The 15,382-nt window shown below is 43.8% G+C and overlaps 1 protein-coding gene across 3 annotated transcripts in view; it reads left to right on the top strand.

The window, feature by feature from the left end:
- Positions 1–15,382, top strand: part of itga11b (integrin, alpha 11b) — a 105,855-nt gene that overhangs the window by 49,243 nt on the left and 41,230 nt on the right. For all 3 annotated transcript variants that reach the window (XM_046356548.1, XM_046356556.1, XM_046356566.1), the window contains 8 exons: positions 4,650–4,759; positions 5,169–5,260; positions 5,365–5,479; positions 5,590–5,717; positions 6,500–6,648; positions 6,899–7,043; positions 7,324–7,489; positions 7,821–7,891. In XM_046356548.1, coding sequence (XP_046212504.1) covers positions 4,650–4,759; positions 5,169–5,260; positions 5,365–5,479; positions 5,590–5,717; positions 6,500–6,648; positions 6,899–7,043; positions 7,324–7,489; positions 7,821–7,891 — 976 coding nt within the window. The remainder of the gene's footprint in view (positions 1–4,649; positions 4,760–5,168; positions 5,261–5,364; positions 5,480–5,589; positions 5,718–6,499; positions 6,649–6,898; positions 7,044–7,323; positions 7,490–7,820; positions 7,892–15,382) is intronic.

The following is a 15,382-nucleotide window of genomic DNA, read 5'->3' as shown; positions in this document are numbered from 1 at the left end:
GATTGTGTTTGAGTCACAGGTCTGGGGAAGGGTACCAAAAAATGTCTGCAGCATTGAAGGTCCCCAAGAACAGAGTGGCCTCCATCATTCTTAAATGGAAGAAGTTTGGAACCACCAAGACTCTTCCTAGAGCTGGCTGCCCGGCAGAACTGAGCAGTCGGGGGAGAAGGGCCTTCGTCAAGGAGGTGACCAAGAACCCGATGGTCACTCTGACAGAGCTCCAGAGTTCCTCTGTGGAGATGGGAGAACCCTCCAGAAGGACAACCATCTCTGCAGCACTCCACCAATCAGGCCTTTATGGTAGAGTGACCAGATGGAAGCCACTCCTCAATAAAAGGCAGATGGCAGCCTGCATGGAGTTTGCCAAAAGGCACCTAAGGAGTCTTAGACAATTAGAAACAAGATTCTCTAGTCTGATGAAACCAAGATTGAACTCTTTGGCCTGATTGCCAAGCGTCACGTCTGGAGGAAACCTGGCACCATCCCTACTATGAAGCAGGACAACGACTCTAAGCACAGGACCAATACAATGCAGGAGTGGCTTCGGGACAAGTCTCTGAATGTCCTTGAATGGCCCAGCCGGAGTCCAGACATGAACCCAATTGAACATCTCTGGATAGACCTGAAAATAGCTGTGCAGAGACGCTCCCCATCCAACCTGGCAGAGCTTGTGTGGACCGGCAGAGAAGAATGGGAGAAACTCCTCAAATACAGGTGTGTCAAGCTTGTATCGTCATACCCAATAAGACTAAAGGCTGTAATCACCCCCAAAGGTGCTTCAAGAAAATACTGAGTAAAGGTTCTGAAAACTTATGTAAATGTTACATTTCAGTGTTTCTTTTGCTTTGCCATTATGGGGTAATGTGTGTAGATTGATGAGGATTTTTTCAAATCCTTTTTAGAATAAGGCTGTATTGTAACACAATGTGGAAAACGTCAAGGGGTCCTCATACTTTCCGAATGCACTGTATCTATATTTGGCTTTCTTAATGAACCAAACCAGAAATCAACTGTTATTTCTGGTTGTTTGTAAAAAGTTAGCTTGCTAACTCATTGATCCTACTTTGTAGCATACCCTTCAGTTGAGCTCATGTTGTTAGTGTGTCAAACGAGTCTGACACCAGACAGCTGCGTGTAGGTTCTCTACTCCCGCCTCCAATGAAATATCGACATATCAGGAACATAAATACATCGCCAGACTGCCTATCAATCTAAAATACTTTTTGTAAGTACAGTTGAAGTCGGACGTTTACATAAACCTTAGCCAAATACATTTAACCTCTGTTTTTCACAATTCCTGACATTTAATCCTAGTACAAATTCCCTGTCTTCGGTCAGTTAGGATCAACACTTTATTTTAAGAATGTGAAATGTCAGAAAAGTAGTAGAGAGAATGATTTATTTCAGCTTTATTTTCTTTCCTCACATTCACAGTGGGTCAGAAGTTTACATATACTCAATTAGTATTTGGTAGCATTGCCTTTAAATTGTTTAACTTGGGTCAAACGTTTCGGGTAGCCTTCCACAAGCTTTCCACAATAAGTTGGGTATATTTTGGCCCATTCCACCTGCCATATCTGGTGTAACTGAGTCAGGTTTGTAGGCGTCCTTGCTCGCACACGCTTTTCCAGATCTGCCCACAAATTTTCTAAAGGATTGATGTCAGGTCTTTGTGATGGCCAAGCCAATACCTTGACTTTGTTGTCCTTAAGCCACAAATGGAAACATGCTTGGGGTCATTGTCCATTAGGAAGACCCATTTGCAACCAAGCTTTAACTTCCTGACTGATGTCTTGAGATGTTGCTTCAATATATCCACATACTTTTCCTTCCTCATGATGCCATCTATTTTGTGAAGTGCACCAGTCCCTCCCGCAGCAAAGCACCCCCACAACATGATGCTGCCACCCTCGTGCTTCACGGTTGGGATGGTGTTCTTTGGCTTGCAAGCCTCCATCTTTTTCCTCCAAACATAATGATGGTCATTATGGCCAAACAGTTATATTTTTGTTTCATCAGACCAGAGGACATTTCTCCCAAAAAGTACTATCTTTGTCCCCTTGTGCGGCTGCAAACCGTAGTCTGGGTTTTTATGGCAGTTTAGGCACAGTGGCTTCTTCCTTGCTGAGTGGCCTTTCAGGTTTTGTCGATATAGGACTTGTTTTACTGTGAATATAGATACCTTAGTACCTGTTTCCTCCACCATCTTCACAAGGTCCTTTGCTGTTGTTCGGGGATTGATTTGCACTTTTTGCACCAAAGTACGTTCATCTCTAGGAGACAGAACACATCTCCTTCCTGAGCGGTATGATGGCTGCGTGGTCCCATGGTGTTTATACTTGAGTACTATTGTTTGTACAGATGAACGTGGTACCTTCAGGCGTTTGGAAATTGCTCCCAGGAATGAACCAGACTTGTGGAGGTCTACACTTATTTTTTCTGAGGTCTTTGCTGATTTATTTAGATTTTGCCATGATGTCAAGCAAAGAGGCACTGAGTTTGAAGGTAGGCCTTGAAATACATCCACAGGTACACCTCCAATTGACTCAGAAAGCTCAGAAGCTTCTAAAGCCATGACATAATTTGATGGAATTTTCCAAGCTGTTTAAAGGCACAGTCAACTTCATGTATGTAAACTTCTGACCCACTGGAATTGGGAAACAGTGAATTATAAGTGAAATAATATGTCGGTAAACAATTGTTGGAAAAAATGACTTGTGTCATGCACAAAGTAGATGTCCTAACCGACTTGCCCAAACTATAGTTTATTTACAAGAAATTTGTGGAGTGGCTGAAAAACTAGTTTTAATGACTTCAACCTAAGTGTATGTAAACTTACGACTCTTAAATGACAACATAATAGGAATATCACATTTCAGGTAAGATCCAAATGCATACTGTGTCGAAGTAACATTGTTTATTACAGCAACAGGGGCAGGCGAACGACAGGTCAAGGCAGGCAGGGTGTCGATAATCCAGAGTAGTGAGGCAAAGGTACAGGACTGCATGCAGGCTCAGGGTCAGGTCAGGCAGAGTTTGGTAATCAAGAGTAGGGGCAAAGGTACATGATGGCAGGCAGGCTCAGGGTCAGGCAGCCGGGCACAGAGTCAGGACAGGTAAGGGTCAAAACCAGGAGTGTGAGAAAAAGAGAGACTAGGGAGAGACCAGGGAAAAGCAGAGGCTGGGAATTTACAAGTTGTGAAGTCTTAAATACCAGTTGAATGCATTCACGTGCTTTGAACTCATCGAGAAATGCTGATTAGCTAATGGACGACAACCTGCGTAAAGCAGCGACTAAAAGTACAGCTATCATGCTTGTAAATATATTATCGTGTTCAAAGGACATATTAATACCACAGAGATGTGAACTACTCACACTGCATGAGTAAATCGTACGGGGGGGGGGGGGAATGCGGATTCATTACTGTATACAAAAACACAGATCCATTATGCAGGGTTTGGATGTAGTTTCCCCATCACTCCCCAGACCATTTGATCTGAATGTTAAATAAATGAGCAGATTGCTGGTTCGGTCTTCTTTGGTATGGCATCAAACTCCAACGTGATTCAGGCATTTCCCAAGCACCATTTTGCCCAAGGCCCCATTGAGCACTATTACCCTCTCCTTTTGACACTAATGACTCGGTTCTAACTTTAATAACAGGCTCACCGCTGATTGTTTTAGCAGGTCCTCTGGAAATTGGCTGGAATACCAGTAGATAAGGCCTTCTTGTCTCTGGCTGTCATACTGTAGGTTTAAATACCGCTGAAATGTGGACTCCAGGAGACTCCATCTTATGTTTGTAATAACGGTAATATTTATAGTAAACGCCTGAGGTTGACAGGGCAAATGGCCTCCACACCTCTCACAGAATTAATACTTCACCCAACTGTCCGCTGTCTATTCTCTCTTGTTGACATAGAAAATATTTGCCTTCATCCTTTGCTGTTTTAGTCATTCCAGGCTCTATTTCAATTTGTCTTTCCTTGATTCCTTGCATCCTATCTCCTTGCGTCAGTTCAAAACTAATAAAACAGTCTCAGCCACAGGGGCTAACCGCTTTCCAGGCTGTGTTCAACCTGTCAAGGAAACCTTGCTAACTTGGTAACTAGTTAGCAGCTAGGCTAGCTCCTACGCCAATTAGCTCTTCAAACTGTATGGTCTGTTTTTGTACCAGTACATTCCAGTACACGGAGCCATCTTAGAATTGATGATAAAGCATGACCAGCTAGACCATGCTGGACCGGCATGGACCAGCTTGGTCACCAGTATACCAGCATCACCAGCATAAGCTGGTATGCATCCAAAACACAGTGAAGGGCGGTCAACAGTGTCCTAAACACAGCGAAGGCGGGTCACTAGTGTCCAAAACACTGCGAAGGCTGGTCACCAGTGCCCAAAACACAGCGAATGCTGGTCACCAGAAAACCAGCATAACCAGCCAGACCATGCTGGTCAGAGCAGCTGCACCAGCTTTACCAGCATCCTTCCAGAACTGACCAGCATAGACCAGTAAGGACCAGAAAATACCAGCATGGACCATCTTGAAATGTATGATGGTCTATGCTGTTTTTTCAGCAGGGTATTCTCTCTTTTTGACGTAGAAATTAAGATCAGTCCTCATCCTTTGTTGTTTTTGTCATTCCAGGCTACTAGTTGGAGCTCCCTTTGAAACCAGTGGCCAACACCAAACAGGCGATATATACAAATGCCCGATGGACACCAGTCCCAACACCAACTGCACTAGACTCAACCTAGGTATGGCTGAATGAGATAGATAGATTCCATACGGAACTGTTCTCCCTCCAAATCACAGCACACCTTCGCATACTTTGAAGAATATGATTCCCTCCAGAAACTGGCTCTCCGACCAGGTGTTCAGTTGGATTAGAAACACCTGGCAGGATTGTGTGCTGTAGATTGAGATCTCACATTGTTGACTCAAGTCCAACTCATGCAGAGGAAACTCTACACCCTGTTATGCCCAGTGGGAGTTATGCATGATGGACAGTTACAGTATGAATTTCCCATATAGGCCACCCGATGATGCATTAAACGTAGTATCGTAGCATCAGCTTGACTGTGATTTCATTGATATTGTTGAATTTGTCTAATGTTGTGGTTCATTCAATGCAATTTTTTATTTTATTTCATTAATTCCTTCAAGGAAAGGTATCCCTGAACAATGTGTCAGAGCGCAAGGACAAAATGAGGCTGGGCATGACACTGACCTCCAACCCTAAGGACAACAGCTTTGTGGTGGGTGTCAATTGATCTTGACTGTTGAAAATATTAAATTGAAATTTACTGTGGTCTGTGTTTAACCCAATTGAAGGTGGTTCATCAATGGCTTTGTGTTCCAGACCTGTGGTCCTCTGTGGTCGTACGAATGTGGAAGCTCCTACTACAGCACAGGCATCTGCTCCAGGGTTAACGAAAGCTTCAAGTTCTCCAAAACCATCTCGCCGGCCTTTCAGAGTAAAGAAAATCTACTCTCACAATCTACAATTCACTCACATACACCTCATAAGACAATGGCTTCCCAGAGTTACTCACTGTTAAAGACCGTTTCCAATTGCTTCTTCCAGGGTGCGAGACCTACATGGACATAATGATTGTCCTGGACGGGTCCAACTCCATCTACCCCTGGTATGAGGTGCAGGACTTCCTCATCAACATTCTGCAGAAGTTCTACATTGGGCCAGGTCAGATCCAGGTGTGTTATCTGAGATTCTGATCTGATTCTGATAGACAAGTATGTGTACCTGAATGTGTATTATTCTGTGGCCAGTGAGTGTATATAGTCATGTGCAAAATTATGGTGTACCTTCCAGCAAGACAATAACCCCAAGTACACATCAATATCCACAAAGAAATGGTTAATTGACCAAAAAATCGAAATATTTGCAATGGCCACCTTAGTCTCCGAACCCCATTGAAAACCTGTGGTTTGAATTGAAGAGGGCAGTCTGTAAGCACAGAAGAAGGATATCAAGGATCTGGAAAGATTCTGTTTGGAGGAATGGTCTAAGATCTTCCCAGTGTGTTCTCCAATCTCATAAAATATTTTAGAAAAAGGCTCAGTGTCGTTATCCTCGCAAGGGCAGGGTGCTGGAGAATTGAAAACAGAGGTGCAAATAAACAGGGGCCCCTATTTCTTTTATGACTTGTTAAACAAAATCTCTTTCTCTGAGCAATTTTTTTGTATAAAATAATTTTCACACAAAAATGTGCATACAATATAGCTCAACATTTGTATTATTTATTTCATATAGACTTTTTTGCTCATCTTTATAAAGGATGCCAATAACTGTGGACCTGACTGCATGTGTGGGAGCCAGTATCTCTACGTTCTGTGTGGAAGTTGTACCCATAGGCACAGACCTAGTATCATCTTTATCTTCCTCAAATCCTAACGTTAACCATCAATGTGGAAAATACTATGCTGCCTTTAGATCAGCACCCAGGGGCAAGTGAATCACACTCCTATCTCTACAGGTTGGAGTGGTGCAGTATGGGTCGAGGGTGGTCCATGAGTTCACCCTGAATGACTTTCGCTCTGTGGAGGAGGTGGTAGAAGCAGCCAAGACCATCGACCAACGGGGAGGGGAGGAGACACGCACGGCCCTGGGCATCAATGTGGCACGGTATGGAGAGCTGCTGAACACTGGTCATAACTCTCACCCTAATCCCAAGTTTCTCAGTATCATTTTCCATAGTAGTGCCTTTCGAAACAGGGGGTAAAATAAAGCACTTTGTTGCTGAATTGGTTGCGCAGTGTGTTGAGGTAAAGTTGCTAATGCTGTTTATCCATAATGATTGATTGGCTAACTAACCGATAATTACTCATAACGGTTAATGAGTTGACTGAAGAAAAAAAACTGTATTCGCTCAAAGGACGGAGGGATTTAAACGGGGAGGTCGGAAAGGGGCTAAGAAAGTGATGCTCGTGATCACGGATGGTGAATCCCACGACAGCCCTGACCTGCAGAAGGCCATGGAGGACACTGAGGCGGACAACATCACCATGTATGCCATCGCTGTGAGTCACTCTGTCCCTTTTTATATTCCCCTGGGAACACTGTAATCCCATTCTCTGTTCCTTTTGCCACGTCTTGGTCTATCACTTACATGTTATACCGTTTCCATATCCATATCCTGTGCTTGAATTGATATTCTCTATTTTTTTTAGAGCATCTGCCTACTATTCTATCAATGTTCTGTAGCATTTATCAGATCATGTGCCTAGTATTCTTTTGACGTTCTATGGTATTTCCTACATCCTCTGTTTGGTATTGACATTGCATGTTATGTACCACCAGGTATTGGGCTACTACAATCGGCGCGGGATAAACCCAGAGGCCTTCTTGAAAGAGATCAAATATATCGCCAGCGATCCTGACGACAAACACTTCTTCAATGTGACTGATGAGTCGGCGCTAAAGGACATAGTGGACGCCCTGGGAGAGAGGATCTTCAGTCTCGAGGGTATTTTCCTTTAATGACCCTTTAGTTTCATCAAGTGTTCAAGGGATTGCAATCTCAGAAACACCCAGAAATACATCTTGCATGTGTTAGCTAGGCTAGCTAGCTGCATTTACTTCTGGGGGTGGACATGTCTGAATTTGAACAACGTTTAACATTCTGCAACAGATGTTCATTTTTTTTTTGTATGAAAATCTGTCTCTAGAGATTAATGGAATTGTGAAATTTATAAGGTGGCAATATAGAACAATTCTGAAGGACTCCATTGTAGCAGACTGCAATGATCATTCTAATGAAGTGTGTAGACTAGCTGTCACTTCACTGTTCTCCACAGGAGTGAACCCTAACGGGACGGGGTTCGGTCTGCAGATGTCTCAGGCAGGCTTCTCATCACACATAGTGGAGGTGAGTCTGAAATAAGTCACCACATGAGTCGCAACCTGGGATCTGGTTTTATACTCACTGACTCTCCCTCTCACACTTTATTGGAATAGGCAAGTGGTTTTACAGGTTCTTCCTTTCAAAAAGGTGGAATGGGTTTTTTTTCAAGGTGGGTAAAAGGGCTGTTACAGTGATGGTATGAACACACCTGCGGTCACTACTCATGACCGCAGTCAAATTCCACGTGACTGTTGAGTCACGGTAACTAGGCTATCAATTACACAGCAAAACGAGCAGCATACTGTATATTTAGCTATCTAAGTAATGCATTTTGAGTTTCCACTTACTGAGATGGTGAATTAGCCCAGATACATATTTGATATATTTTACCAATAAGATGTCCCTTCTGTTGGTGCGTGCAAATACAAGTACATATGTCATTTCAACTCAACATTGTGGTTCCATTAAGAATAAAATCAAATAAATCTTATTCATAATGAATTAATGGTGCATGTTGGGAGCAGGTAATTTTCCCAACACACTTATAACATTCGTATTTCATCAACACTGTCCAGTACATGCATATTAAGTGTATAATATCGTTCAGATTAATATAATGATTATTTAATGTGATGTATAATGACATAGGGTAAAGAAAACTACATTTACCATAGCACCCTCTTGAACTGATGCATATTTTCCTGCTTTCTTTAGTGCTGAGTGGACTCAGGTTTTTTAATGTCAATTTGTTAAGTTAGAACGCAGGTGAAATCTATTAAAACACAGATTTTTGGAGGATCTGAGATTTGAACATGTAGAAGCCTGATCTGAATGATGAGGATAAATTGTGATGGGAATTAGAGGTCCCGTTAAGAAATGGTCCCAGGGCTTCCCACCCGGACCTGATATACACTTTACAGTGCATTCGGAAAGTATTCAGACCTCTTGACTTTTTCCAAATTTCCTTACGTTACAGCCTCAGGTGCTTGTATTGAATTGCTCTATATTATGCTACTACTATTTTATCTGAACATTGTGATATACAGTACCAGTCAAAAGTTTCGACACATCTTAATCCCAAAAGTGATTAAATAGTTGTTTTCCCCTCATGAAACTACACACAATACCCCATAATGACGAAGCAAAAACTGTTTTTTAGAAAGTTTTGCAAAACAGAAATATCACGTTTACATAAGTATTCAGACCCTTTAGTCAGTACTTTGTTGAAAAACATTTGGCAGGGGTTTCCCGAGTGGCGCAGCAGTCTAAGAAACAATCACCCACAAAATACCCAAAGAATATGGCTGCCTAAATATGGCTCCCAATCAGAGACAACGATAAACACCTGCCTCTGATTGAGAACCAATCCAGGCAACCATAGACTTACATAGACACCTAAAATAACACAACCCCATAAATCTACAAAAAACCCTAGACAAGACAAAACACATAAATCACCCATGTCACACCCTGGCCTAACCAAAATAATAAAGAAAACAAAGTTAACTAAGGCCAGGGCGTGACAGTACCCCCCCCCCCCCCAAAGGTGCGGACTCCCGGCCGCACACCTAAACCCATAGGGGAGGGTCTGGGTGGGCATCTGTCCACGGTGGCGGCTCTGGCGCAGGACGTGGAACCCACTCCACTATAGTCTTTGTCCGCTTTAGTCTCTTCCTAGGAACGCCGACCCTCGTCGCCGACCTAGGATTGGCAACCCTACTAAATAGCCCCACTGGACCGAAAGGCAGCTCCGGACTGAGGTAGCCCCAGACTGAGGGGTAGCACAGGGCTGAGGGGTAGCTCAGGACTGAGGGGTAGCTCAGGACTGAGGGGTAGCTCAGGCTGGTTGACAGCTCTGGCAGCTTCTGGCTAAATGGCGGCACTGGCAGATCCTGGCTGAATGGCGGCTCTGGCGGATCCTGGCTGTATGACGGCTCTGGCGGATCCTGGCTGACTGGCGGCTCTGGCGGATCCTGGCTGACTGGCGGCTCCTGACTGACTGGCGGCTCTGGCAGATCCTGGCTGACTGGCGGCTCTGGAAGATCCTGGCCGACTGGCGGCTCTGGAAGATCCTGGCTGACTGGCGGCTCTGGAAGATCCTGGCTGACTGGCGGCTCATGACAGATGGGAGACTCTGGCGGCTCATGACAGACGGGAGACTCTGGCGGCTCATGACAGACGGGAGACTCTGGCGGCTCATGACAGACGGGAGACTCTGGCGGCTCTGGACAGACGGGAGACTCTGGCGGCTCTGGACAGACGGGAGACTCTGGCGGCTCTGGACAGACGGGAGACTCTGGTGGCTCTGGACAGATGGGAGACTCTGGCGGCTCTGGACAGACGGGAGACTCTGGCGGCTCTGAACAGACGGGAGACTCTAGCAGCTCTGGACAGACGAGGCGCACTGTAGGCCTGGTGCGTAGTGCCGGTGCTGGTGGTACTGGTCCGAGGACACGCACCTCAGGGCGAGTGCGGGGAGCTGCCACCGGAGGGCTGATGCGTGGAGGTGGTACTGGATAGACCAGACCGTGCAGGCGCACTGGAGCTCTTGAGCACCAAGCCTGCCCAACCTTACCTGGTTGAATGCTCCCAGTCGCCCTGCCAGTGCGGAGAGGTGGAATAGCCCGAACTGGGCTGTGCAGGCGAACCGGGGACACCATGCGTAAGGCTGGTGCCATGTACGCCGGCCCAAGGAGACGCGCTGGAGACCAGATGCGTGGAGCCGGCTTCATGGCACTTGGCTCGATGCCCACTCTAGCCCGGCCGATACGAGGAGCTGGTATGTACCGCATCGGGCTATGCACCCGCACTGGGGACACCGTGCGCTCCACAGCATAACACGGTGCCTGCCTGGTCTCTCTCGCTCTCCGGTAAGCACAGGAAGTTGGAGCAGGTCTCCTACCTGGCTTCGCCACACTTCCTGTGTGCCCCCCCAAGAAATGTTTGCTGCTGACACTCGGGCTTCCAGCCCTGCTTCCGTGCTGCCTCTTCAAACCGCCACCTCTCCGCTTTGGCTGCCTCCAGCTCTGCCTTGGGGCGCTGATATTCCCCCGGCTGTGTCCAGGGTCCATCACCGTCCAACTCGTCCTCCCATGTCCATTCCTCCTTGCACTGCTCCTGCTGCCGCTTCTCCTGCTGCACCTTGGGGCGACGACACGCCCCTGGCTTTGCCCAGGGTCCTCTCCCGTCGAGGATTTCCTCCCACATCCAGAAGTCCTGATTGCACTGCTCCTGCTGGCGCTGCCAGTCACCACGCCGCTTGGTCCTGTAGTGGTGGGTGATTCTGTAATGGCAGATTTCCTCCTCTTCCTCTGAAGAGGTGAAACAAGGATCGGACCAATACGCAGCGTGGTAAGTGTCCACGGTTTTAATAGGAAAACTCAACATGAACATAAATACAAAAAACAATAAACGTGAACTAACCCGAAACAGTCCAGTGTGGCACAAACACTGACACAGGAAACAATCACCCACAAAATACCCAAAGAATATGGCTGCCTAAATATGGCTCCCATTCAGAGACAACGATAAACACCTGCCTGTGATTGAGAACCAATCCAGGCAACCATAGACTTACCTAGACACCTAAAAGAACACAACCCCATAAATCTACCTAAAAACCCTAGACAAGACTAAACACATAAATCACCCATGTCACACCCTGGCCTAACCAAAATAATAAAGAAAACAAAGATAACTAAGGCCAGGGCGTGACATTAGGCTATAACTAGAAATGCAAATGGCTCTGAGATATGAATAATATTACTACAAAGACCATACACATAAGACCATACACATCAGCTAGCTAACAGTACGCTTTAACTTTCCCATTGTTCATCGACTGTAGTGTACAATATACCATGTTCTAGCTCTGAGTCTCTACTTTTATCCAACAATGTCAAATTTTGCTACATAAGATTGAATCAAGTCGGTCAGTCACATATTACTGAGTACCACTGTCCATATTTTCAAGCATAGTCGTGGCTGCATCATGTAATGGGTATGATTGTAATTGTTTGGGATTGGGGAGTTTCTCAGGATAAAAAGGAAATGGAATAAAGCTAAGCACAGATGAAAACCTGGTTGTCTGCTTTCCACCAGACACTGGATAATGAATTCACCTTGCAGCAGGACAATTACCTAAAACACAAGGCCAAATCTACACTGGAGTTGCTTACCAAGAAGACAGTGAATGTTCCTGAGTTACAGGGTTACAGTTTTTAAATCTACTTAGAAATGTATAGCAAGACTTTTGAATGGTTGTCTAGCAACGATCAACAACCAATTTCACAGAGCTTGAATAATTTTGAAAAGAATGATGAGCAAATGTTGCACAATCCAGATGTGCAAAGCTCTTAGAGACTAACCCAGAAAGACTCTCAGCTGTTATCGCTGCCAAAGGTGCTTCTACAAAGTAAGGACTTATGACTTAAATACTTATGTAAATGAAATATTTCTGTATTTAATTTTCAATAAATTAGCAAAAATGTCTAAAAACATGTTTTCACTTTGTCATTATGGGGTGTTGTGTATTGATGGGGGAGAATGTATTTTGTATCCATTTTGAATTCAGGGTGTAACAACAATATGTGGAATAAATCAAGGGGTATGAATACTTTCTGAAGGCACTCTATGTAAATAATATGTACATTTTTCTGCATATGTGTAAGCATACCTCTTGGGCTGTCTGTATCCTCCTGACTTGCGGTTCTTTTTTTTTCATGAATATATGGGTAATATATTGAAATGAATGTGAGGCTTTTACATTTAGTTATTGCTTGCTTTTCTAAAGTCTACCAACCTTGCCAGCAGTCATGCCAGCTAAGATAGTCAGACAAGCTAGCTACTCAAACTTGTTCTATAGCCTGAAATGGCTTATTGACAGCTAGTTATGAAGTTGGGTGTTTGGAAACCTATCTGGCTAGCTAAAGCCAACTTCATAAAATTGCTAGTTGGCTAGTAGTATACAGAGAAACAACAACAACAATCAAATGAATCTGTGCCCCCTATTGGCATGACGCCTCTGGTTGGGAGCTAACTGCTGTAGCCTCCCTGACAGATATTCATGCCATGTTGCACTGCATCATTTAGGCTACGGTATTTACAATGATTTGAATACGCCAACAACATCCATTATATTTTCACCTTATATAAGTGTTCTGCTGTTCTGACATATGCAACATTGCAGTTGCATTAATGAGAAGTAGCCAGGGCTCGAAATGAAGGGCTTATCTTTTTATTTCATTTTAAATAAGTCTGTGACGGTTCAAAACAGACTCTGGGACAGTTCTGGGATGCTAGATCCAAAGTTCCTACATCCACTGTAAATCCCCAAATTTTGAAATAACGAAACTGATAGAACAAATTAGAAAGTTTATGCTGATAAACTATTATTTATTTCTTCACATTATAAGCAGCAATGCGCACACAAGAATAAGCTCACATTTACTAAAATGCAAGTAGCGGAGAAAACACTATTGCTCATCGGACATGCCAATGGCAGAGATGGAAGTAAATATCCAGAAAAAATGTTGAAAGAGGGGACATCTAAAGATGCAAAAATATATGGGTTGCTAATATGACTAGGATTGTGCCTTTGGCTGCTGAAAGAAAGTTGGTTTGAAAACCAAGAGAACAGAAGAGAAATGTTGGTTTCAATGGCATAAGGCTAGGAGGAAGTTTTCATAAAACAATTCCATGGTTGGATTTTGGCAAGGCTACTTTGAAGCAATATGCATCATTAGGACTATATGAAGTAAAACGTCCAGATTTCAAGCTATTTATGGTTTCAAAATGCTGACAGATCGCAAAGTGGCGATGTGCTGTACACAACAGGCACTGGCCTTTGTCTTCGCTGTTGTGACCATTTGATCTGAACATGTATGTTGACAGAATCAAACGTTAAAGGGCAATTCCACCACTTTTCAACCTCAAATTCCTAACCTCAGCATCAAACCAGTGTCTACATGTATAAAAACTGCGCTTTTCTACGATCTGTGGTTAAAAAGATAAAGGCCCTGAAAAATGTTTCTCTGTGACATCACAGGGTGGGATTAAAAGTACAAAACAGAGATTTTCAAAACCTGCAAAGAGTTTCTAGCTAAAGGGAGGTTATTGTCTTGCTCCCAACGTCACCGCGAATATCAAGTGTTTGAAAATCACTGTTTTTACAATGTTGTAACTTTTGATGATGTCATTGGGTATAACTTTATATTTTTTTCTACTAAAACGTAGGAATGCGCCGCTTCATATATGTTAACACTAGGGATGGGCACGCATATTCAAATAAGCGAACAGACGTTAGTATTCAAATATTTGCGAGAGTATTAATTTTTGAAAAACATTTATCATAAGCCTATTTTAACAATGAAAGGCTTTGTCTAAATGATATTAAATTATCTAAGTGACATTGCTACACATAAGGATATACCATGACATTTTAAATTCTTAACTAAAAAATTTTTTTTTTAAATGTAGGTTTATGACTTGCACAACATAAAAATACATCCTTTACAATAATAGCCCACATGGGTTTCATGCGTTTTAGTTGTTATTGTCGGCCAATGAAAGTGGCACTGTCTACAGTCAGTGCCTCCGGGTGTAGCAAGCAATTTGGGAGCTCTCTAATCAGTGCAAAATGTAATGAAAATGATGGAATTAAGTTAATTAAATGAGACGGAGTTGGTTACAATGACGGGCAAACATCAATTAGGCTATTCTTTAATCTGCATGAAATTGTTGTAGACAAGAATGGGAAGCTGAGCAAAATAGTCATAAATAGTCTAGGTAACTAGCTAGCTAGCTTGCTGGCTAGCATAGCTGGCTATCTTAGCTAGCTTATTTACATCGATTTGTTGCAGTCAGTCATGTGTACTTCCAGATGGGATGATAGATAACCTGTGGAATGTACAACTTTGTCTAACTAGTGTGAGTCTATGTGGCTGGTCTCTCTCCCTCTCTCTCCCCCACTCACTCACCGGCCCCTGCCCACCCACTGTGGGGACCACCATTGTACTGGGGAAGCAACGTTTTGGAACGTTCAGATAGAAATATGCTATGTAGAACAAACATGCATCTCTGACATGCAGAATATGGAATCACATCAGCTCTATTTTTGGTATTTCTGTCTGCAACGTTCAAGAACGTTTTCGTACTAAACATGGCCCAGGTGTGACTTGCCAGTAGGGCCATGGGGAGGTTGCATTCCAATGAGTTGTGTCCAGGGCTGAACGGAAACGAATCCGTTATATTAATACACCGCTTTAAAGATCTCTTGGGAAGACTACATTACCCAGGTGGGAGGTGTATGTTGGTGAAAGATGATGGGTGGTAGATGATGAATGTGAGCTACTTCTAAGGAGCTCATATTATTGTTCATATTAGCATGGACCACGGCACTGTGGATACTGGAGAAAGCATTAACCGTCTCTGGGAAAAATTATATATTCATCAACGCATTGTTGGATTCTAGGCAGAGGGGCAATTTGAGAATGAGATGATGATAACGTTGTGGAA

The sequence above is a fragment of the Oncorhynchus gorbuscha genome, linkage group LG01 (genome assembly GCF_021184085.1).
Source record: "Oncorhynchus gorbuscha isolate QuinsamMale2020 ecotype Even-year linkage group LG01, OgorEven_v1.0, whole genome shotgun sequence".
Taxonomy (NCBI): domain Eukaryota; kingdom Metazoa; phylum Chordata; class Actinopteri; order Salmoniformes; family Salmonidae; genus Oncorhynchus; species Oncorhynchus gorbuscha.
Note: the sequence above shows the minus strand (reverse complement) of the source record. Positions and strands in the feature narration are given on the sequence as shown.